General features: G+C 39.7%; 1 protein-coding gene across 2 annotated transcripts in view; it reads left to right on the forward strand.

Moving 5' to 3' along the window:
• GLRA3 (glycine receptor alpha 3) overlaps positions 1-24,614 on the forward strand; it is a 118,892-nt gene extending 94,278 nt beyond the window's left edge. For both annotated transcript variants that reach the window (XM_060246519.1, XM_060246520.1), the window contains 4 exons: positions 6,720-6,857; positions 10,224-10,438; positions 14,515-14,661; positions 24,296-24,614. In XM_060246519.1, coding sequence (XP_060102502.1) covers positions 6,720-6,857; positions 10,224-10,438; positions 14,515-14,661; positions 24,296-24,568 — 773 coding nt within the window. In that variant the 3' untranslated portion in view covers positions 24,569-24,614. The remainder of the gene's footprint in view (positions 1-6,719; positions 6,858-10,223; positions 10,439-14,514; positions 14,662-24,295) is intronic.
• Positions 24,615-26,037: the final 1,423 nt, after the last annotated feature.

Genomic DNA, 26,037 nt, shown 5'->3' on the forward strand with positions numbered 1-26,037 from the left:
CATAGAAATGTTGGTGACATCTGGGGGGATGCTCTAGTTTTGGGGGTAACATTCTATGGTTTGAAGTTACCTCTACCATAGAGTTTTGCTCACAAATGAGAGCATTGCATCTGATGTCCCTGATGTGCCTATGTCACCCTGAAATGATGTAGACAAAGCATGTTTATTTCCTACTTCCTCCCCCCCCCCAGTGAGTGCACCCCCATCCCTCACCTGCTCAACCAAGGGACCTGGCAACCCTAGAACCTGAGGACAGGTGAGTAGCATGCTACCAGCTAGGAGAAAGCGAGCCAGTTTGCTGTAGGGGTTAAGAAGAGTGGTAGACTCTAATGCGGAGAACCAGATTTGATTCCCTACTCCTCCACTTGAAGCCAGCTGGGTGACCTTGGGTCATTCACAGCTGATCACCCCCCCCCAAAAAAATAAACCTAGTTCTTCATTAAAAAAAAAAGCTAGAGTTTTAGACTGCCAGACAATCTTTGAGTCTCCTGACTATACTACACCCACTGCCATACAATAATCCTTATAATTAATTATTAGCCAGAAGAAATAGGGCTGCTTCTGTTTCACAGGAGTAGAAAGGGAAGGAATGGATAGAGAGACTCCAGGACGTCTGAGCAACATGAGCCAGTGCTGCTCAAGAAAGCTACTCAGGGAAAGCAGTCTTCTCTTCCATCACTTATCCATTACATAATGCAACCTCTTCTCCACCTCCGCCCCCCCCCCCAAGAAAAACCCCAACTTTATGTGACTGCACATACAATTGTATTAATATTACAATTTGCAGTGTTTCATTGATGTACACATGCACTCAAAAATATTGAGAAAACACTACACAAAAAGGAATCTTGATACAATTGTAAGAGTGGAGTCCAGTAGCTCCTTAAAAACCAACAGGAGTTTCAGGGTATAAACTTTCAAAGTGAAAGCTCCTTTCTTTAAACATGCCTGACAAATGGAGCTTTCACTATCAAATGTCTATACCCTGAAACTCTTGTTGGTCTGCAAAGTGCTACTGGACTCAAATCTAACTGTTCTACTGCAGGCCAGCACAGCTACCCTCTGATACAATAGTACATTCAATTTGATCTAGATTGGCTTTTTGAAGAATTTAGTCACATGAACACCAGAAGTGGAAGGGAAATGCAAACAAATGGAAGGCACTGAAAACTGCAAGAAAATATCCATGTGTGGTGCTCTGTAAAAATGTGGAAATATAAAACAGAGTAAGAGAGAATTCTTACAGCATCAGCTTCACTTTAGAAACAAGACCAAATAATTCAGATCTGAAAACCCAGGAGAAATTTGAATGAGTAGAACTTCAGAAAAATCTCTAATTAGAAATGTATATTCACTTCCAAATGAATTTTTAAAAAATATATGAAAAGATTTCATGTTTTTATGATAGTTGAGGAAACCTTACTAGTCAGGTGTAACACCTACTGTCACATGTTGACCGTTTAATTAATCACCTCCAAAACAATCACATGTTGTGTCAGTTTTTCCCTCATAAACAAATCTGAGTTCCCCTGTCTTGTTTTGGGTAGCCCTTAAGTAGTGTGTCCCTTTTTTATTGTATAAATAACCTTTTATTGAAAATTCTTGTCTCAGCAGGTTACTGACAGATCCTTTGTAGGCTTTCCCCCAAAATAAGGAACTGCCACCCAAGTTTTCAAATATTTTCCTTCAGAAATAGCATTTCAGGCACACTTAATGAATTGAACAGGTTTCAGATTTATTTGAACAAACTAGAAGGGAAGGAAACCAATAGTATTAAGTTTTGGAATTGGTAGACAGAAAGTTAAATAAATTTACAGAACTGTGTATTATGGTGCTGAATACACAAGAGACATTTAGAGACTTCAGAATGTTTTGCTTTCACTGAAAGTGTTACATATGTTACAGCATTTTTGCTTTGATAGTACTTGTTCTAGATGCCTTATGTTTCCTTTTGAACTTACTACTTGTTGGTCACACAGACTTGAGAATGTACTCAGCTTTATCTCTTTGTTTTAAAGACTAGGGTTTTCCTAATAGACCCTTTTCTCTAGCAAGATTGTTATTATCTTTTCCATAAGAGCAATACCCTGGTCTTTTGGCATGTTTAGGTCTTTTCAGAGCCACTTCAAGCCTTTTACCAAATTCTTAACGTCCAATTTACAGTCTCTTCAAACTGGATATTAAGCTTATAAAATAGAGAATTAATTCTCTTCTCAAGTTGTGTTTCTTTGTTTTACACATGGAGACTGATTAAACTATTTGAACAGTCTCTTCTCAAATCTCTCCTTTTCCAAAGCCACATGACACTGGCTCTGAAACAGACTCGGCTTTTTAGACCTCTCTCAAGAGTCTCCCAGGCCACTCTCTTCTCCAACCAACCTTTCTAGTTGCCTAACCATAAAATTCCCCTCTACAGTTAGCTCCAGTCCTCCAATCAGAGGAAGTACCATGAACTGTCAATCAATTCAGCAGCTATCTCACTCTCTCCCAAGCAGCACTGCCTATAAGCAATCATCCGCTTGCTGTCCATCACACCTACACTCTTAAAGGCACCTGGGGAACAAAGAGTAAAGAGTCATAGTGGCTCCACCTTCTTGGTGGGATGTGGACAGGGGGGTAAGGTGTCTGTGGGGTGAGGCAGTGGTACCTTCTGCACCCCAAGCTACTGCCTAAGGATACCAGCTTGCCTTGCCTAATTGTAGATTCAATCATGGTCTGATCACCCATTCCACACCCTTTTTTGGCCAGAGCAGTATCTCATAGAATGAGATGACAAGACTCCCTTTGACAGTGCCCTGTGGTATTTCAGAGGATCTCTAAATGGTAGCTGTCATGCTTTATGTGATCTATGGCTTCCTAACAGTCAACAGTAATTGATTCGGCTCTATTTTTCCAGTTATGGATTTTAATAACGTCACTTAAAAATGCAATTGATCTAGGTGAGTTCACAGTTTGTACATCATAGAGTTCATAACATGCATGCAAGTTTATTCTGCATATTTTTAATATTAAAAATAAACATCCATGAATAACATTCAAAGGTCAGAATAGAGATCATTTTCTTCTTCATTTTTGCTATTTTTATTAAACTTTTGCCCTACAGCAGAGAGTTCAGTGAGTTAAAAATAATCTGAGGCAAAATGCTGGCAGGAGGAACTCATGTGCTGAGGTCCTACAGAATAAGAGCTGGATGGCTTGTTAAATAATACGCTTGCACTACAGCAATGGAGTTAACAGACTGTACTCTCTTAAATATTTAAAACAACAAAAATGTCACTTGTTCCTACCAATCATTTCTTGTGTGTGCTGAAAGAAGATGAGAGAATGTTAAAATTACTGAGCACCTACGTTGCTACCCTCTCTTGGGACTGCCAGCTTATTTATGGTGTTGTCAAATGGGGGGAAGTGAGGAGAAGGTTAATAAAGACTTTCCCTGGTACAGCAGCTCTAATCAAATCCAGCAGTTTCCCTTGCAGCTGCTTTAAACAACAATAACAACAGTAGAAGCTGAACTCATTAAATTCCCCTCATCACAGGCTGGTCTGCCCAAACTGCCTTGTAGTTTGTACATTATTGATTAAGCGATCCTAGAATTGTCTCTTTCCTGATTTTCATGCCTGTTGCATATGTTGGCATAATGTGAGAAATAATCCAATCCTACATTTTGGTGTTTGCTTTCAATGACTTTTACTGCAATAGGAATTGGTGTGGCGGGGGGGACAATAACTGACTGCAGGCCACTAATGTAACAGAGAGACCTTCAGAGTACAAGCACTAACTCATAATAATACACAACCTTAGCCGAGAGAAAAACAAAAAGAGTTAGGCTGAACTGAAAGAGACTTCTGCTTTGCAATAGAAAACGTTCAATAAACCAAGAATACTAGAAAATGAATGCACCACAGCTCCCCCTAGGGTAAAAGTAGACTAAACAAGTCTTTCAACCATATTTACATTAACCAGACTTTTAGCAGGCTGTTGCTTCTCCAACAGCATGATTCTTGGTTGATTTACATACTGGCATTCTCTTTTGAAAAGTTCCTATTCCATCTACTGCCATTCTACTTTGAGGCCAGATTTTTTGAACAGGAAGTAGGCCTAGCTGTTGATAAAGCAACCCTATGTAAATATTGATACAATACAAACCATGGAAGCGTGTTGTTAGTATGCAAATAAAGTGGGGAACTGTCAACTTTGTGGAGTCATTTACATCTACCTCACGCTGTATTGGTCTAATATTATTTTCTTGATTATTTCCATACATAGCAGTGTAGAGGGAGGGAAAAGGGTAGAGTAAAAGGAAATCTACTATGTTAACAACTGCCATGATTTTTTTCACATTTAAATTAATTGCATCATAGAAAGAGATAGAGGCTACCCAATAGATAATTATAATTAAAGGACATATTAAATGAATGAATCTCATTTAGGAAAATCTATTTTGACACAGCAGTTGTTTCTTGTCAGTTCAATGAGTTATACTCTGGAGATTTTTCTCCTGGCTATAACCTACATGCTTCAAATGATAAATTTGTTTTACACACAACTGGTTTTCATCTGAATGCATACAAGGTATGATACAAGATACACGGTGGTGGGTCACTCCCTATAGGGAACACTGATTAATATATAATAGGGTTACATATTATTTTGATACTGTGTACTGAAAGAAATACAACTATAAAATTATATACAGACCAAATCTATTTTGTTAAGAGCTAAGGCTGCATTCCAGATTTCTGTTTTAAAAAACCACAGAAATCCATCCTAAAAATATGAAATATTTTCCTGCTAAATCTTTGGCATTGCAGCCACCAAGGTGGTTTGTAGAGACATACGAACACATGAAACTGCCTTATGCTGAATCAGACCCTTGGTCTATCAAAGTCAATATTGTCTACTTAGACTGGCAGCAGCTCTTCAAGGTCTCAGGTGGAGGTCTTTCACATCACCTGCCAGATCTTTTAACTGGAGATACCGGGGACTGAAACCTGGGACCGTCTGCATGCCAAGTAGATACTGTACCACTGAGCCACAGCTGTACTGTTACTGACTGGAGATTTGGTTAAGGCCAAACCAATCTTAATTTTAAAGGAAGATACCAGTAAAGACTATGTTCATATATAAACATGAACTCAAATTCTGGCTTAATTTGAGGCAGGATTCAGTCCTAGAGAACATGCTTTGCATACTGAAGTGCTAGGATTTCTACTGCTTCTCCAAACAGCAGTAAGATATATATATATATATATATATATATATATATATATATATATATATATATATATATATATATATAAAGAAGGTATTGCATGTGACTTGATATTGCTTCCAGGGAAAACTCAGAAATTATGGCAGGTAGCTGTAGGAATCCTATATGATCTGATTTACAACTACTACTACTACTGCTACTACTACTACTAGCCTGTCTTCTTCACTGAAATACAAAGTGTATTACAAATATGGTAAATCAGTTCAAAGATTATAAAATATGACATCAGTCAATTAATAAGCAAATTACAAGATAGGATAATAACACTGAATCTATTAGCAAAGATTCCTATAAGATAAAATCACACATCTGGGATGAGAGTGTAGAATGGGGAAAGAAGAAAAAGAACAGAATTCATGCAAATTAAGGCAACAAGACAACCAATGCATAAAAGACCTTATATCTGCTAAAAGTTACCTCTTGAGTGGAAGTATTAGATCGCAGCTTTGCTCCTTCTATGACAGTGCCCTCCATCCTCTTCCACAGCTTTTGGCTGGATGACATCATTCAAAGAGAGAAAGGGTTTGCCATTAAGTTATTGTATGCTTGAAGTAAAAATAGTAGTATTACTATCATTTTGCATTAGTAATTCCCTTGGCTCCTTTTCTGCTGGGTGCCTTTATACTAGATAATGATGCACAACACAGAAAACAGCATATTTTGGGGGAATTGGCCCAATAAAATGACATCCTACTTAGATAAGTTTCTTTTGCTGTTAGTCCTAATTTTATGCACAGGTTGAGCTGAATAACTGTATCTGAGGTAGATCAAGGTTGTCGGTCTGTAGTAGAAAAGAACAAGAGTCCCATAGCACCTTAAAGCTTAACAAAATTTGTGACAGGAGATGAGCTTTGTCAAGTCACTGCTCACTTCTTCAGATACAGCTAGAACTTTAAGTTGTCATTCTATGCTTGATAAGTGTGTATGCCCATCTTGTTATGCTATCTATCAATTGCAGTTGTTTTAGAAAAGGTTAATTCTATGTAGAGTTGCACCAACGGGGCTGGCTCCATAGAAACTCTCATTTTATCCAGATGCTACCTAGCTGATTACTTCTGATCCACAGCCTTTCTTTCAGTTCCATTCACACAGGTACCCTGTCTAGTAATAATGGTTCTTAGCAGAAGAGCAGTATCGGTCCATGAGCTCCACTCAGGCTACATCCTGTACTAGTTCATTAAGTTATAGTAATGCCATAGTTCATGGTAGTGGTACAACATTTGTGGTTTCTGAAAACTTCTTTGCCAGTTAATATCTCACAAAATTAGGGTAAAATATTGATCATACACACAACACTATCATGAGGTCTATATAAATTGCATAGATTTGGCACAGAATATATTTTTGAACCTTTCTAGGCTAACGTCCTATTTACTTTTCCTAGACAGTTAATATTGGAATTACGTGTTCTTTGGTGGACTCTTATATGCCTTGCTTTGTTTTCTAGTTGGATATACTATGAATGATCTCATCTTTGAGTGGCAAGAAAAGGGTGCTGTGCAGGTAGCTGATGGGCTCACTTTGCCTCAGTTTCTGTTGAAAGAAGAGAAAGATTTATGTTACTGCACCAAGAATTACAACACAGGTAGGACACCAGTAAGGTTCGCTAACAATTTCAAGGACAATCACTGCTGTTTATTGCCCACCCACCCCTCCAATGAAACGCCACACGAGTTATGGGTTAAACTGGGACTTTATTTGCACAAAAGATGATCTGCACCATTACATACATCATAAAGCATGGTTTGTTTTGAGCTTGCAAAGCAAGCTTCCTGACAGGGCAAATTCACCCCAGCTCAGGGCCAGGTCTGGAAACTTCTGGACCCTACCCGTCATGGCCCGCACACCAGTGCATAGAGGGGATGGGTGCACAACCCCCTGGTCCATGACTGCAAAGCCTTAGGGCTGGTCGTATGCTCCCCCAACCCCAAAGAGGCCCCCAACCAAGCCACCTGGACTGCCAAGCCTCTAGGTAGTCCAATTGAGGACCCCCCTCCATAGCTGATATCTTGGGGTGCTTTCCAGTTCCAGATCCTTTTAACCCATGCTTTTCCCGCCTTCCCAGTCAGATCCTAACCAGTTACACCAGGCCTATTTATGCCTCACCCCCTATGACCATGTGGAGCAGGCAAAAAAAGGTCCCTTCTATAGCCAATCAGAATGAGGCCCAAAAATTCCTGCTCAGCCCCATAACTGGCGACTAGCTAATCTCACATGGACTTACCAAGAGGGTCGGCGGGTGGGAAGCTTGCTTTAGGAAAGACTGATCCGGTGATGGAGTTTGCTGCCTTAACTGGTCAGCCAGTCACCTCCCGGATTGGCTAATCTTCCACACCATATCTGAATAGGCTCATCCCACCCCTCGTGGTTTCATTTGAGGAAATGGGGTGTGGTCAATCTCCGCGGCTGCTCCATGGCACCCACTGGTTTTGTGATGTTAATCCTACAAACACTTTGATTAATATTTAACAATGTTGCTGCCATAATCCATGAGCAGATGCCACATGTACAGCTGCCACTTTTGTCCCAAATGGCAGCCCAGGAGGTGATTTCTTAAACTCAGAAGGACATCTATTCCTCAATGTTTTGGAGCAGAAACATGTCTTCTGTTACTAGGTCACATTACATTTTAAAGTCTAGAGGAAATAATAGGGAAAGTGGATGGAGCAAAGGAATAGAAAGGTTGAAGATTTGTTATTAATGAAAGCCACAGAAGTTAAGAAAGACGGAGAAGCTGAAAAATCAAAACAGAAAAGAACTGAAGTGATGCTGCATAGGTTGCGTCCTTAAAACCAAACTGTTTCCCAAACTGAGATCAGTGAATTCATATGCAAACAGAGATTTCAACCTAGGTCTCAAGCTCCACATTCTGTTTTTTGAAATGCACTAAAATCTCTGCATCCTGATTCCACGAACTGAGCGGGCTCTGAGCGGGCAACAATAATCAATCAATGCAAACAATCCAACAATAAAAAATGCAGCTAGTAACAGGAATTTTAGTCCAAATGCTGTTTAGTGTGCTGATTCTGGGAAAGGATTGGTTTCTAAACCCTTTGTCAGTATGGTAACCATTTAAAAATATAGTTTATAGTTTACTTTTCTCTTTTTTCTCAAAACACAGAAGTACAGTATGTGTGCACTGCTGCTAGCTAAATAGGAAAACAAAATAAGCACAGCTGTCCATGTGCCACTGTTGATCAACCTGTAGAGCAAACCATATGCCAAACCCTTTCTTGATTAAATGAAATTATCAGAGCACAAAGAAGAGGAATATTTAGAACCCAATGTGGATTTGTATGCAATTTCCCCAAACGATAGTGTCTGCTATGGGGAGGGGAAGGGAAAGAAGATTGTAAGCCACTTTGAGACTTCTTTGGGTAGTGAAGAGTGGGGTATGTCCAACCTCCTCCTCCTCTTCTTCTTCTGTTTTAAGAGAAATGTAATTGCTCTTCCCTTAATATTTATCTAACATTCTGAGTCTTGGCTGTGCTGATGCAAATCTCAACTGGGATTTCTTTGCACAAACATTTCTCTGAAGACATCTGTAATAATTTAGGGCCTGTTTCTTCTCTTTTTGAATGAGGAAAAAACTTGCATGTGCCATTGAGTAGAGTGGACTAGTCTTTGGAATGGGAAAAGAGAACAATTATCTGAGTGAACGACAGAATACTTGTGCACTGCAGCTCTTCTAACAAAATTATGAACTGCCTTGCTGGGTCAAATAAAAAGTCCTCATTACTCCAGAATTCTTTTTTTCCAGCTACCACAGCCCTCTGTTATGGAATCTCCTCAGTGCAACATAAAGGACTAGTTCTGCCATTTGTGCCCAGCACAGAGTAATCAGAGAGTTCCTATCAGGGCTTTTTTTTCACAGGAACTCTTTTGCATATTAGGCCACTCACCCTTGATGTAGCCAATCTCCAAGAATTTACAGGGCTCTTAGTACAAGGTCTACAGTAAGCTCCAGGAGGATGGGCTACATCATGGGGTGTAGGCTAATATGCAAATGAGTTCCTGCTACAAAAAAAGCCCTCAATACTATGAATCAGATGTTTATGAACAACTTTTCCCCCAGTAAACAGAATGAATAAAAAGCATGGGGCCATGCCTACATGGGAGTTCTATTTTAAATAGTTATAAATGCAATATAAAGGACTGCCTAATTCCTTTAAAAAAAAAAAAAACACCCCACCATATGATAATCATCAGAGGCCCTACTTTTGGGTGCCCCTGCCTTCTGAGATTGGGTGAATGGCCACTTGCAAAATGGCCGTCTTGGTCATGACACTAAAAACTCTAGAAACCAAGGAGACTTGTCTGTCTCCTACTGTTGGCATCTTCCACCAGCAGGTGAAGCCTACATTTCATTTGGCATTCTCTTAGGGCGTTTTCGCACTCACCTTCAGCCGGGGCGACCCCCCTCTTCACCGCGCAGGATCTGCGCGGATTTCGCACTAAACGCCGCGGAGCAGCCGGAAGAGCCGGAAACTCCCGGCGCAAAAGCCGCTCAAACGGAAACTGCTTTTTGGCGGTTTCCGTTTGAGCGGCTTTTGCACTGGGAGTTTCTGGCTCTTCCGGCTGCTCTGCGGCGTTTAGTGCGAAATCCACGCAGATCCTGCGCGGTGAAGAGGGGGGTCGCGCCGGCTGAAGGTGAGTGCGAAAACGCCCTTAGTGATCCTTCCTTCCTACCCAATAATTTAATTGAATTTTTAAAATATGTGTGTATGTATTTTAGCTCTGGTTTTAATTATGTTAGTTTTAATCGTTTTTAAGATGTGATTGCAATGTATGTTTAATTTGTTACCTGGCTTGATGGCCCTTGTGAAGGTATAAATTTTGTAAATAAATAAATATGGGAAACAGGTTTTAAAATTGCTGTGATTCGATCATGTGCTGCTGATGAAGAAAAGCACAAGTAGTTCACTAACAATCTGTCTCTGTTCTTAACTAGGCAAGTTTACATGTATTGAAGTCCGATTCCACCTTGAACGGCAGATGGGTTATTATCTCATTCAGATGTATATACCCAGTCTCTTGATTGTCATACTCTCCTGGGTGTCCTTTTGGATCAATATGGATGCTGCTCCAGCCAGAGTGGCTTTAGGGATAACAACTGTGCTTACTATGACAACACAGAGTTCAGGGTCACGGGCATCACTCCCAAAGGTAGGAAAACTGTTGCACTTTCTTTGTTTTCACTGTCTTCTTTTATGTCACGTTATATTTGTTTCAGCCTAATAGGCAGTAGTATTCTCAACCTTCAAACACATTTTCCATACAACATATGTATATCAAAGTTCCTTAAAAGAGAAAAGGTCAAAGAGAAGGAATGTCAACTAGTGAACAAAACTAATTATATGGGTTATCAACCACCAGGTGGTACATAGAGTCCTCCCATCATTACAACTGATTTCCAGACTATTTAAATCAGTTACCCTGGAGGAAATGGCAGCTTTGGAGAGTAGGCATTATGACATCACATCTCTGCTGAGGTCTCTCCCTTTCCCAAACCCTCCCCAGGAAGCATTCCCTATCTCCAGGAATTTGTCTAGTTGGAGCTGGCAACTCTTATGCATGTTGTTTATCTGAATATGCCAAATTTCTGTTGATGATTCTAATATGGGTTCTACCTTTAGGAGCACTTGTATATTAATTTCTTTTTTCCCCATTGATTCTGTGGGTTTTTTATATGCAAATATAATCTCTAAAATCAGAACAATACATTCCTGATAATACCTTCTATGTGTCAACTTTTGAAATCAAACGTGCATGGAAAGTCAGTCATGTTGGTTGGCCCCACAACTGGAGAAATCCCTTCCCCTTGAAATGTACTGCCACTCACCTTTGATGCTGGCACTCATATTACAGTTGCCATGAAGACTGAAAGTTGTAACAAATAGTAATAAAAATTTTCATTACTTAAATTATTCTTCACTAAATATGGCAGTTTAACTATTGACAATGCAATCCTGTATTGAATTACTCCAATTTAATGAATTGAAACTGAAGTCATTACACATAAAGAATTCTCAACATACCCAATTTTTTCGGTCCATTGGACACTCCGGACCATAAGACGCAGGTGCCTGGCTGGCAGACAAGGGCGAGATCGCTCCCTCCGCCCACAACGCAAACCCAGCACTTCGCAGGGAGCGATCTCGCCGCTTGTCTCCCAGCCAGGCACACAGGCAGGCACGCAGGCACAAGGGAAGCATGCCGCCCCCTCCGCAAACCCAGCCGAAGCTGTGGAGGGGGTGGGGTGCTTTCTCCCTGCCTGCCTTCAGCTGATGCTTCCAGCAAGTGCAGGGATCGCTCCCTCCACCCTGTGATCCCAGCACTTGCTGGGAGCAGCAGCTGAAGCCAGGCAGAGGAAGCCCCCCCCCTCCGCAAACCCAGCGCTTCGCAAAGCGCTGGGCTGTGGAGGGGGCGGCATGCTTTCTCCCTGCCTGCCTGCAGCTGATGCTTCCAGCAAGTGCAGGGATCGCTCCCTCCACCCTGCGATCCCAGCACTTGCTGGGAGCAGCAGCTGAAGCCAGGCAGAGGAAGCGCTGGGCTGTGGAGGGGTGCTTTCTCCCTGCCACTCTACCAAACATTTTCTACCAAACATTTTCTACCAAACACTTTTTACACCACACAGACTTGTTCATAAAGATCCTACTATTCACGGTGTTTTTCAAAGTGATGGCAGACATAAAACTCAAACTATCACTAGAGGGTGATACCAGTTATATGATTTATTACTTTAAGGTCAAATTCGGTTTCCTTTTATTTTGCAAAAATCCTGAGTTCAGCAGAACAGTAGACTAGTATTTCTGAGAATAGGCGTTACGTCTAAAAAGAAAGAGGAACTAAACAGGTCACATAGTATAATCCCCCCCCATCCCTATGTGATGTAACAACTGAATAAGGGCACTTTAAAGATGTCATCAGTTTGTAATTTTTTAAATGTAACTGATTTTATATATATATATGTATTTTTTAATGTTGTACATCGCCCTGAGCCTGGAGCTAGCTGGAATAGGGTGATTCATCAAATGTAAATAATAATAATAATGTAAAATGCTGGAGCGGGTGGAGATACAGAAGCAATGCTTATATGTATATGTGTATGCCTACCAGAATGCTAAAGATCCCAAATGCTGAAAAATGCACACAATAAAATGATTAAAGCCAGAATTTTATATCAAAAGGTATATGCAGGGAGGGATAGTTTAATTAGCATTGCAAGCCCTTTTGGTCATACAAAACAACTGTTACCACCTAGACCAAGCATATCCACCTTCCTTTAGGGTTAGTTAGCACTTCCAAGATGTCAAAAACTGCCACACCATATGTTTGTGAAGTGAAATTACAAAAGGTTGCCAGCCTCCAGTGGAACCTGGGGATCTCCCAGAATTACAACTTATCTTCAGATGGCAGAGATCTGCCACTCCTGAAAATGGTTGTGTTGGAAGGTGTCCTCTGTGGTGTTATAGCCAGCTGAGGCCCCTCCCCAAACATCACATCCCCAGGTTCCACCCACCCCAGGTTCCACTCCAAAATCTCCAGGAATTTCCCAACCTTGAGCTGGCAACTCTAATACAGAATACCTATGCAGCAGTCAGGATGCTGAACTGGAAAAAAAAATAAACTAAAGAGAATTAGCAAACAGGAAAGAGAAGATATAAACCTAGCTGCCTTAATAGCTGAAAGAGAGTTCTAGATGGTTTAAAAAGAAAAGAAAAAGAAAAACATTCTGCAGAAAGACAAGGAATAACCCATTAACTCTTTATAGCTAGTCCATTATAGCTGCAGGATTTTCTTTTTCTTTGTACACTAGACATATTTTATTTGTATACTATATTCCAGCACATCCAACCATGTACAGTGAGCCCAATGCCCAATAGGAGAAATGCTGGTGTATACACCACAGTTTGTGATGCTGTATTAGCATAATGGCTAGCTAGTATGAACCATCCTGGGTATTTACACTATATTACAGCAAGTGTTTGGATGTAAGTTCATCCATTTGGTTAAGTTTCCACAGCTTCCCAATTGCACGGAGGAGCCTGTGTGTGTACACTTTGACTTTCATAAGGGGCAGGCTTTTTTTTTTTTGGTAGCAGAAACTGCTTTGCATATTAGGCTACAACCCCCTGAGGTAGCCAGTCCTCCAAGAACTTACAGGGCTCTTCTTACAGGGCCTACTGTAAGCACTTGGAGGATTGGCTTCATCAGGGGGATGTAGCCTAATATGCAAAGGAGTTATTGCTACAAAAAAGCCCTAAGGGATGGACATTTGGTTGAATGAACTTAAATTGAGGGCAGTACCAGTGGATAAAATACTGCTCTCTTGTACATGCTTATGGGAGAGGCTATTTATTTATATATTTATACCTTACTTTTCTTTTCAATAGGAGAAATGCTGGTGTATACCACAGTTTGTGATGCTGTATTAGCATAATTGGCTAGCTAGTATGAACCATCCTGGGTATTTACACTATATAACAGCAAGTCTATAAAGTTGCTTTTCCTCTCAGAAAAATCAGCCTTTGTTTTAATCAAGCAAAGACTCTTGGATATTGAACTACAAGTGTTGAGTAGCTGTGTATATGGTAGATGTTCTCCCTTGAGGCTTGGGATTTCTTCTACTGGGTCTCTAGGAATGTATTTTCTTGCCTAGTTGATCCATTTTTTCGCAGGGCTTACATGTTAGCACACTTTAATGTATTACCTTTGTTGATACTTTACGGGAGGTTCCAAAAGATTCCATATACATAAAGGGTATGCAGCTGTGAAAGGAATGAAGTAGAAAGAGTCCAGCATGTTTTCCTGCACTGTGCCTATTATTCTGACATTCATAGTATTGGTTATTATATGATCTAAAAGGTCAATCAGGTGCACAAATGTTCCTTTTCTTCTCAAAATGTAACTATTGAATGGTGGAGAATTTTCTGTATCTGGCTTCCAAAAGGAGGGATATGTGTTAGGTTTCTCTCTGTCTGTTTTTAAAATTTAGTTTGTTGTGCTAATAAAGGTTGTGGTGATGATGATGAAGAAGAAGAAGAAGAAGAAATTCAAAAAAGTTTTCATAAAATGCAGGAACTTGGAGGAAACTAGTTTGTATTTTGTTCTCTGTTATACAGCTTGCTTTCACTATAGTTTCAGGAAGCATATTCCTCATCCCTTGCCATTACAAAACACTAAAAAACTTCCATCTGTGATTCTAATATCTTCAATATTCTACTTGGTGATATCTTTAGGTGTCGTACGTCAAGGCTATTGACATCTGGATGGCTGTATGCTTGCTTTTTGTATTCTCGGCACTTCTGGAATATGCAGCTGTAAATTTTGTGTCAAGACAACATAAGGAACTTTTGAGATTCCATCGAAAGAGGAAGAAGAACAAGGTAAATATGACAAATGCAGGTTAGAGAAATATGGGCAGTGCAAGCAGAGGTTGTCTGCTTCATAACAACAGCATTCTGTTTAAAAGATGGCTGTGCAAATAACATGTCAACGCAGGATGACATTCTCTCTTTTTCAGAATGTCAGTGCAAAGACTGTAATTCCCAAATTGCAATGAAACTTGCAAAATAAAGATTAAAGAAGATTTAAGTGGACTGAGAACCCTGTGGAAGCTTTCAGCACAGTTTCATTTTACCTTTTAAGAATATTAGCAGATTGCCCCTTCATGCATGGCATTCACAGCTGCTGGTAGGAAATATGTTAAAACCATTTCCTATTAGAACCTAGTCAAAGGCCTTTGTCGATGCATTCAAGGCTTGCCAACTTCCAGGTGTACTTCGAGTCCTCCCAAAATTACAAGTGATCTCCACACTAGGGAGATCAGTTCCACTGAAGAAAATTGGAGAGTGGACTAACGTTATACTCTGCTGAGGTCCCTTCCCAGCCTTTGGCCCCAAATGGAAAATTTGGAGAGTCAATTCTATGGCAGCACACCCCTGCTGAGTTCCCTTTCCTCCACAAACGTTGTCCTTCTCAGGCTCCACCAGGGCTTTTTTTTGTAGCTTGAACTCCTTGTAGTTTTTTTGTAGCTTGAACGCATACTAGGCCATACACCCCTCATGTAGCCTCCTGGAGCTTACAGTAGGCCCTATATTAAGAGCCCTGTAAGCTCTTGGAGGATTGGCTATATCAGGGGTGTGGCCAAATATGCAAGGAGTTCCTGCTACAAAAAAGGCCCTGGGCTCCACCCACAAATCTTTGGGATTTTCCCAACACAGAGTTGGAATCTAAGTGTCACTGCTGTGACAAGTTTCTTTTGGAAAGAAAGTCCATCTTCACTACTTTTGTGTGGAACAGAAGCAAAAGAAAATATATTGTTTAGGGACAATTAAACACAATATTTGTTTATTTACTTCATTTATACCCTGCCCTTCTCCTCCACATGAACCCAGAGTTGGAAGAAAATTTCCATCATTTTCTCAGAACTTGGCTTCATGGTAATGTTGTAAAATGTAAAATGACTGATTAGAAAATCTGAGGAGAATGACTGTGCTTCTGGGAGCATTGCCACACTGTAGGAAGGAGAGATGCCCACAATTTATCTTTGGGCAAGGAACTTGGATAGAGAACTATGGGATGAAATCACCACCATTTAACACTTGCTTTCATATGCGGGAGGCTGGGATAACACAGCACTTGTAGTTGTATAGAACAACTAAATTCCTATAAATTATATAAAAAAATGAAAAGACCAAGAAAGTGAGAGGATTAAAAAAATCTGAATGGGTCAAAGCAATATTTTGGGTTTTTTTTTTGTTTTTTACATAGCTTTTCTAAATACTTCAACTGAAGTGTGTTGAGGAATAACAGAATGGCCATTTGCTCATTAGTGGTAATATCTCTGGATTTTCTGATATATAAAAGTTGCCTCATACTTTGACAGTCAGTAATACAGAATATCCATTTTTTTTTATTTTTAGTTCAGAACATGCTTTTGAGCCACAGCATTCAAAATCTGTAAGTCTAGCTAGAAAAAATGCTGAAAATTCATGATCAAATTTCCAGTATATTTTCTCTTGTTAAATAGAAGTTGTTCCAGTTAAGTATTGGTGCTGAGGGAAGAGGAATTTAAACCAGGTTTCCCCCCCCCCCACCGCCCCACTCAGAATGAAGAGACTGACACATTGTTGGATGAAAACCGGGCCGCTTTATTAAAACATAACTTGAATGAACTAGAATGGCAAGAGGTCTAGGCTTAACAGGACAAGCCCTGGGGTCAAACCCAGGACCCCACCTTGTCCTGGGAGGGCGAGCCACCCTGCCCCCAGCACAAGCTCCATATCATCCATCTGGTGCTGAGCAGCCAGGCCCAAATTCCACCTCAACCTAGGCCAACATCCAACCCTCAGGAAGGATCCGCCCCAATGAGGCTTTGTAGTGATCTGCACTCCCAGCATTGAGCCGTAAAGCCCATCTGCCATTCGTACAGACCACCTGCACCAACTGATGCAGAGCCGTAGGTGCTCCCCTGAAAGACTGTAGCCAATACCTCATCCTGCCAAGCGACCAATCTAACAAACCTTTCCCCCCATACTACACTAACAAACAGTACAAGGTAGGCAAAAAAAAAAATTCACTATAGGCCAATTCAGTGAAAATGAAAAAATACCTACCTGGCCCCTAATAAGGCGACCGGTGTAACCTGTACTGCATAGGGCGGGCTGGTGGGCTGAGAGCCGAAAAGATCTGCGCCACCCAGGGTGGGGCCGGGGCTTTATAGCCCCGACGCCACGCCCTGCTCCTCAATTACCAGATGCCTGGGCTGATGACGGCAGCTCTCCCTCCTTCTGGGAGGGCAAACGCAGCCCCCAGCCTGTAATGGGCATTGCCCGTCCGGCTGGGAGGGGGCCGACTAACTTTGCTTACTCACCCACACATTCCATGTTTTTGATCTCAGATGACCTCCTGGTATTCCTATGTGCCCCATTTGAGGGCAAACATATAGGTAATATGCAGATAACAAAGAACAAATAGAACAAATAGTGGATTCAGAGGTCACTAAATTGGTTCAGCTGTAAGAATTCCCTTACACTGAAATTCTGATCTGAACAATCTCTTCATGTTATTTCCTGCCTGTTGCTATTTAACCATAAAATATTATATGAGGCTGATATTAGGCTGTTTTGAAGACACACGGTTTCCTAAGAAATGTAATAGCTAAATATTTTATTCCTTATAGAGTAAGTAATCTGTTATGGGTTTTGGACTGTAATATGCATATTCTAGTCAAGTTTACCATAGTAAGAGACAACTGGAATCCTCTGACAAATCAAATTGTGTTGATTTCAAATACAAATATGTATATGTTATTAAAATATTTATATCTATCATTTCCCTTGTGGCTTAAGGTGGCTTACAATTCCAAGACTGAAAACATACATAATATAGTAAAACTTAGTTAAGCTACCCCACCCCAAGAAAATGTCTACTGTTAAAAGCTGTAGAAAATAAATGTCCTTACACAAGGTTCTAAAAACTTCTAATGATAGTGTCCCCAGGGAAAGCCTGTTCCAAAATTGGGAGACACATTGGGAGAAACAGTCTTTCAGATATCTTAGGGTTGCCTTATGTGTGGATCTGGTTGACTAAAAAGTTGGTAAATTCAACCCTGCATTACTCAGGGCTCACATATTTAGCCTTACCAGATCGCTGGCCACGGCCCTAGCCCCAGCTTCCAGACCCTGTCACCACTCTTTGCTTCAGAGGGAGCAAAAAATGCACATTGCACAATGTCATAATGTTAGTTCCAGTAGTAATCAGAAGTCATGTTACAATACACTAGAAACTCCCCAATTTTAAAGCCATTCAAATATCAGAAATTCCTCCAGCACTGCATCGTCACTTATGGATACAACAACAGCAACAAAAAAATTTGGACCTGTAAAATGAAGCTGTTCCACCAGACCTTTGACTGAGGCAGGCAGACGTCCTCACACCAGCTAATTGGCCTCCCTGCACTGACTGCATCCTGTGTTTCAATCTGTAAAGGATGTATATATCACTGACGTTGCCTTATTTTATTTCATTTAATGGTTTTAACTGTTTAAATTTAACTGTTTTATGATGTGATTTTAACTGTTTTATCATGCTGTAATCCGGCCTGAGCCCGACTTGGGAAAGGGTGAACTAGAAATCAACAAAAACAAACAAATAAATAAAACATCATGTGATGTCACTTGTTGCTCCACATGAAGCTCTGAGATTATCAGTCTCTGATACTAAATGTCAACTATCCAATGAGGCAGCCTCACAAATGAGCTCACATAATTTATTAGCCAACAATTTATTAGCTGTTTAATAACCGGCCAGCCCCCAATGATTTGTGGTATAATGAAGGCCCTCAAGTGGTGAGTAAACAACCAATTTTCTCCCAATCTGACTTCTTTTACTACTTGCCTCAAGATAGCTCTTCATTACAGGTAATGACTACAGGTAATGATAGCTCATCATTATAGGTCTGGAATAGTATGTGAAATAGTAAAAATAAGTGATAACGTGAGAGACAAGCAGGAGGTCTGCAGCAGGAAGAGAAAATTAAATTAGGATCCAACCCTGTGCTGTAGCATAACGTATACTAGGCTATCATATATTAAATATGAAATATTTAACTGCAGGGGCAATGTAACAGATAACAAGTATTAAATGCTGTAAACTGTCTAGTACTGATAGATATCAATTACTGAATGACAAACACTAATGAATTTAAATTATTCGATATCAAAAACAATTATTTGGGGGTGTGAAATATGAACAGTTATTATTACTGAATATTCTCCTGATGGTTTACCTTGCACTGGAGCATTCCAAGGCTCATTTAAGAAATTCATTTCATTTCCACTATGTTGTCAGGTGCTTAACAGTCAAAACTGATCCATGCTGGCTGGTTAATGCCTCAGGTAGGAGCATGGTTAGATAATGTGCTGTATTATTTCCTACCTACTTCTCATTGTTCCTCCCCCACCCCCTGCCACCACACACAAACCAGATAAGTCATGAGGTATCTGCATGGAAACATAAAACTCTACAAAGACACATGGGTAGTATCAGAAAAGCTAGTCTGAAAAAAATATACAGGGTGATGAAAATGGCATGGTTTCAGCCGACATATTTTTGAAAAAAAAATAGTTACCTTTGTGTTTTGAGGACACTGCTATCTTTGATCTAAATTGGACTCCTGCTTTTTTAGAATCATTGTCAATATATTTATCCTTAAGAGCCGAATTTAAACATATTTAAAATGAAAACTCTGAGATTTACACTTACTTTGCTCTTTTAAACACACAGAAATAGCAGAATAGAACATGGAGATATGCATACATAATTGATAGTATGGATAATTCTTTTGCTTGTTGACATTTCTACTTTAAAAGAAGCAAGCATGCATACTAATTTTGTACTTGAGCTGAAACATGTAGGCTACATGTTGCTTGAAGGCTACATTTTAATAGTCTGTATTTGCTTTTCAGAAGCATTCTACTTTTTATTTTAAGCAGCACAACTTATTCAGAAAGCAAACAGATTGTTGGACTAGGCTGATTGCACCATTTTTTTCAATGGTAATCATATCTGTTTCTTTTATTTCCTTTTGTTTTCTTTGTGGTCCACTTTCCATTTTGATAAAATTTTTGTGAGGGAATGTTTGACGGAAATGAAATCAAGGAATCATTGCAACATAGCAATGGCTTGAAAAGTGCAGAATTCATAAATGGGACTTTGGCTCAAATCTACAATATAAATTTAAGGGTAAACTATGTAGAAGATGTCCCATTTTTTCCTAGTGTAATTTCCAGTCATCATCGAAGGCCCAGTCCATTTGTCTGAACTAATGTCTTTCCATGTTAGCTCTGTTAACCTCATTGCTCATTGATACCTCTATGTGATAAGACTGTTATTGGAAAATATATATCTTGTTTTTTACTGGAATCAAAGTTACTGAGGAGTTGTGACCCAAGTTCACATTTGGTTTTCTTCAACTGTTTCAGGATTAATATGTAAGTATTTCTAGAAAAATAATGCGAATGCTGATGAGTAAGCATGATGTCCTCAGTCTAGCACTGATGGAGTAGCAGAGTGTTTAACAAGATCTCACAGACATGCAAAGATGTAAAACTAAGACTAAACTGTGATCAGAATCTAGAAAAACATATTTCCCCACATTCCCATGGTAAATGATTAGAGCTATAATACCATCCTTTGAAGGATTAAGTTCATTGAAAGGAGGTGACGTGATCTTTGTACGTGTACAGAGTGGTGTAATTTGGTCTGGCTCAGCCATTTCATGCCTGCTTTTAAACACACACACATAGATTCCTTAAAAACTGCTGGAAATGACTGCCTGTTGTTCTTACTAATATGAGAAGCTCACAGTACCAGGATGATTCCACACTGGAACTTGCTTAGAGGGTGTGTGTGTGTGTAGTTACAATTAGAAAGAACAGGAGAGAGTGCAGTCTAGTCTGGCTAAATTGGGTTTACTCTCCTAAAGCTCTCCAATTGACCTATATGTGAGACTCTTATGGGCCGGTCATCTCCTGAAACAGAGAGTTTAATCCCATCCAATATAACTGAAATCATATTATCATCAGGTAAGCTTTTAAAACAAAAGCATATCTATTTCGCTTCTTACTTGTAGTGATACTTCCTGTAAAATGTATGGCTGAAATACAAAGGATCAGCAAAAAAATAAAAATAAAAATCCAGTCTATTTGTTCTAGCATAATCTCATGCAGTGATTGACATGTAGTTATGTACAATTCCTAAGGAGAAATAAATGATAAAAAATGTATAAAACAAACTAACAAAGTCAAGAAGCTAAATGAAATCAAATCTTTTATTGTTTTTTATAATTCATTTTTATACAAGCCACTATCATGACAGCAGGAATTTACATAAGGACTTATTTTAATAGGGTACCTTTATATTAGGATTGCCTGGTACAACTCAAGAAATATCTGGGGACTTTGAGGGTGGAGCTAGGAGACTTTGGGGGTGGAGCCAGGATCATGGTTGTGACAAGCATGATGGAGCTTCAAAGGTCATCACTTGTAAAGAGACCACACTTCTTTTAAATGGCTTCCTGTATTAGAAATAATGGATGATAGGGCACCTTTTGGGGGGAGGGGTTTCATAGAATTGGGCCCCCTGATCCAACTTTTTGAAACTTGGGGGTGGTTTTTGAGGAGAGGCCTTAGTTGCTATGCTGAAAATTTAGTGCCCTTACCTCAATAAACAGTTCTCTCAGCCTCAGATACCCACAGATTGATTCTCCATTATACTGTATCTTATGGAAACCAGTCTCCACAGGGTATAATGGAATATGTCCAGTAGACATCCTCTCTACTTTTTAATAACCCTGAAGCAGGGGGAAGATCTCCAAACTGCCTCCAACTGGGGACTGCAAAAACAAAAGAAAACTTAAAGTAAATACAAAGCGGGGGTGACAGCTAACCAGTAGCCATCAGCTATGGCAGTTTTTCCCTTTTGTCCCAAGTGGGGATTGACAACCCTGCTTTGTATGTTGAAATATTAGACCTTATTACACCAAGGTTCTTTGAACAAAAATAAATATTGTGCCATAACGAGATGGCAAAATTTTCTCATGTGAATTTACTATGCCAAATAAGGCAAGTAAAGTAAAAGTAATATACTCCATTGAACTATATAGAAACAAGAAACAAAATTATGGACAGGAAAAGCAAAATAAGCATACCAGTGTTGCTCAAGTAAATTTTCTGAGTCCACAGAATGAGGTGTGGCATTGAACTACTTTAAAACAGAGCTACTACAGCATTTTGAACAGCAGTAACAAAGCTTTGTTCCAGAACTATGGTGAGGTGATCTCGGGGCAGGTCTAAAAGTTACCAATTCTTTAAGGGAATGTCTCTGAATTATATTCTATCAATACAATTCAAAAATTATGTTCTTTCTGGATAGGTACTGCAGCCTTTATGGATCAAGTTACCTAAGTGGGAAAGCCACATGACCCATATACTATACAAATCTTTTATTTTATATTGTGAGAAAGGATGGAAAGGAAGTGCTGGCCAACAGCAACAATACAAGTCTCAAGGGAATTAAACAAGATAGAAAGAAGCCAGGATTCCCCTATCAAAGCATCAATGATAAAATACTGGAAACTTACAGTGTAATTCCAACCCCCTCCCCCCAGATTTACAAATATTCAAGTAGAAGTTGAGGCAGGAAGAACTTCTACACAGCAAATTTTCTACCCCAGATAAGATTCCCTAGAGAGAGTGAGTAGGGAACTTTCAGACATATTATATCTATCTGCCTCTCTTTCTGTCTCTTTCCAAATATACCAAACTGCTCTTTATTCTCATATATTCATAGCCTGCCTGGTGCCATCAACAATCTGGAGGGGGAAAAAAACTGTCTTGCCCCTTTAACAGAGGCTTAATGTGTGGGCAGGCACAGGCCGCTGAAGCTTTCTTTAGCACAGATGTAAATATCATCACCTATAGTAAATAAGGTCACATTAAACCCCTGTTAAAAGGCAGGGCATTTTTTTTCTCCAGGTTGTTGAAGATCTCATGGTCTCCCACCAAATAGTTTTCATGGGTCTGAGAACAAAGGAGCTATCAGGGGCCATCTCTGAACAATTACATCCCATTCAGAAAGCTTCAGCCATGAAAGAACATTGTGTTGTCACAGGCCCTGACTTCCATTAAGCATTACTTTAGGTCGAACAATCGTGAGATTTATTGGTTGCATTTATCTCTCTTCTTTCTTCCAAGGAACTCAAGGCATAGGATCTCCTAGAAGTCTTCTTTCTGGAAACTGGCCAGGCCTAGACCTGCTTAGCTTCAGGAAGACTGCTGCGTTATAGTTATTTCACCCCAAAGACTGACAACTTCTCACTCCCCCCCCCGGAAAAAAGAGCCTTTCCCAAATAATATCAAGCCTACATATTAAAATGGGACTGTGCTGAATTTTGTAGCATTCTATTTAAGGCCTTCTTTTAAGGGACACATTATTTCATCAGCTACATTCCCTCTCTCTAGAATATCAAAAGTCATCTTCTATTCAAACATTAATCTTGGTTGTTTACAAGGTTCCCCATAATTCACCAGGCATTCGAGACCTTTTCATTAATATCAAGGCATCTGAAGTTCTTGCAAGATTTGACTTTCTGAGAGGGCAGAAAGGATTTCATTTCTGAATATGACTACTTTTGGCTATTGACCAACAACTACTTTTTGGGCATGTGGCAGCAACCATACTCTATGTTTTTTTAAAAAAAATTGTAAGTCAACAAGTATATGATCAGCTATGGTTTCATATCCCCTCCTAATAGTCCAGTTACTGCTTACCTGAACACAGGTTCACAATTCAACAGAACAATGAGGAAAAAAACAATGATGATGTAGAGCCAGTTTAGCGTAGTGGTTAAGTGTGTGGACTCTTATCTGGGAGAACCGGGTTTGATTCCCCACTCCTCCACTTGGACCTGCTGGAATGGCCTTGGGTCAGCCATAGCTCTGGCAGAGGTTGTCCTTGAAAGGGCAGCTGCTGTGAGAGTCCTCTCAGCCCCACCCACCTCACAGGATGTCTGTTGTGGGGGAGGAAGGTAAAGGAGATTGTGAGCCACTCTGAGACTCTTCGGAGTGGAGGGCGGGATATAAATCCAATATCTTCTTCTAGTGTTCCACCAATGCAACAGATAATTAAAATATACAGCTTGCTAATGTATTGTGCAGTTCCACCACCCATGTAGGAACAGACCCTAAACTTCATGATAGAATGATCTTTATAGACATGACAGTCATAAATCAAGAATAAGTATCATACCATCTCAAGTAATCAGGTGTTGATGACAACTTTAGAACTGAAAAATTGTAACCAAAATGGCAGTAACGGATTAAGCAATAATACGGTTTGGTTACTGAAAAGTACTGAGTTTACAACAACAAATCAGTATTTAAAAATCATATATAGTAGCAATTTGAATACATTTGGCATGAAGAGTCTGATTTTTATTTTTATTTTCCCCCCCAGGATGATGATATAAGAGAGAATCGGTTCAGCTTCACAGGCTATGGAATGGGGCCACCATGTATACAAGCAAAAGATGGCGTAGCTCCCAAGGGCCCAAATAATCCTGTTCAAATTGTACCAAAAAGCCCTGAAGAAATGAGGAAGGTATTCGTTGATCGGGCCAAAAAGATTGATACCATCTCCAGAGCCTGCTTTCCATTAGCCTTTCTGATATTCAACATTTTTTACTGGGTTATCTACAAAATCATTAGGCACGAAGACATTCATCAGTAATGAAGTTAAGTACTAGAGCCTGGCTCATAAAGGGCATGGAGAAAAAGGAATTGTATTTGACTTGCTATGCAAAGTCACAATGCAACAGAAGAGTGACACTCAATGAAGATAATGTATCTGCTACAACAGACTTTTACTTCATACTAACTAAAAGTAACCAATTTTTTTCACAGTAAAAACAAATCCCTCAACTAAAACTATACTGCCAACGTGTTTATACATACTGTTTTGTGATGGTATACTATTTCTTTGAAGTTCCTTACTGCAATTTTTAATCCAACTGTATTTTTAAAATCGATCAAATGTCCCAAATGTCTTCAGATAAGTGCCATACTAACAGAGATGCTATTACAATTTTAAATCTCCTTAAAACTTGCCTTGATTCCAGAAATGGAACAGTCTGGAAATGTAACCATTGGCAGTTTCCCTTTTAAGAAACAAGGCAGGTTTTCTAGACTTAAGAGCACTGCCAATGGCTTTTATAACACAGGGATATTTTAGATTCATGGCACTTTAAAGGGACACTTCATACAAAATCCTTCACAAAGATGCAATAGCTGCAATCCACAAAACAACTCCATTATGTTTATAGTACTGCTTCTGTGGTACTCTGATCTGAGCAGTTTGTTGGTTTCTGGCCAAGTGATGTGATGATACAGAAGTATACTTTGGCTGAGTGTTAGTATTTCCAAGACTATACAAGGTAAGTGTCTTATCATATAGTAAAAGTCACAGCGGAAATGGTTCTTCTGCTGACTTAATGAAACACTGGACAGATCCCTGGCACTAAACATGCAGGATGGGATGTGAGGCTAGGCAGTCACTGTCACTTAGGTGTCACTTTCAAAGCTTAAAGGGGGAATAGAGGTAGGATATATCCCAGAGAAGGTAAGTATGCTTTTAAACAGGGCTTTTTTTCTGGGGGAACATGGCAGAATGGAGTCCCAGAACCTCTTTGTGGAAACAAAATTCTCAAAAAAGGTTTAAAAGTTCATGAATGGCACCTGTGTTTTTCTCCTTCATATCCTTCTTGAGAGTTCTGGCACCTCTTTTTCCAGAAAAAAAGCCCTGCTTTTAAATGATTGTGGGATACTATGAATGCACAATTACTTACCTAATGTACATGCTTTCTAGGAAGTATGCTCCCTTTAAGTCAATTAGATTCCCATATACCTAAGGCCAGTTAAGTCCAAAGATTTTACCCAGTTTAATTGACCTTAGACAAAACATGGCATTACAAAATAATGCCCCATCCTTGTTTGAAAACAAATTCAGTATTCTCTGGTAAACTATATATCATGATATAGGGCTTCATGATTATTAAAACTCATTCCATAAGAACATAAGGGAAGCCATGTTGGATCAGGCCAACGGCCCATCAAGTCCAACACTCTTTGTCACACAGTGGCAAAAAATTTTATATACACACATACACTGTGGCTAATAGCCACTGATGGACCTATGCTCCA

Source organism: Heteronotia binoei, chromosome 9 (assembly GCF_032191835.1).
Source record: "Heteronotia binoei isolate CCM8104 ecotype False Entrance Well chromosome 9, APGP_CSIRO_Hbin_v1, whole genome shotgun sequence".
Classification (NCBI taxonomy): Eukaryota; Metazoa; Chordata; class Lepidosauria; order Squamata; family Gekkonidae; genus Heteronotia; species Heteronotia binoei.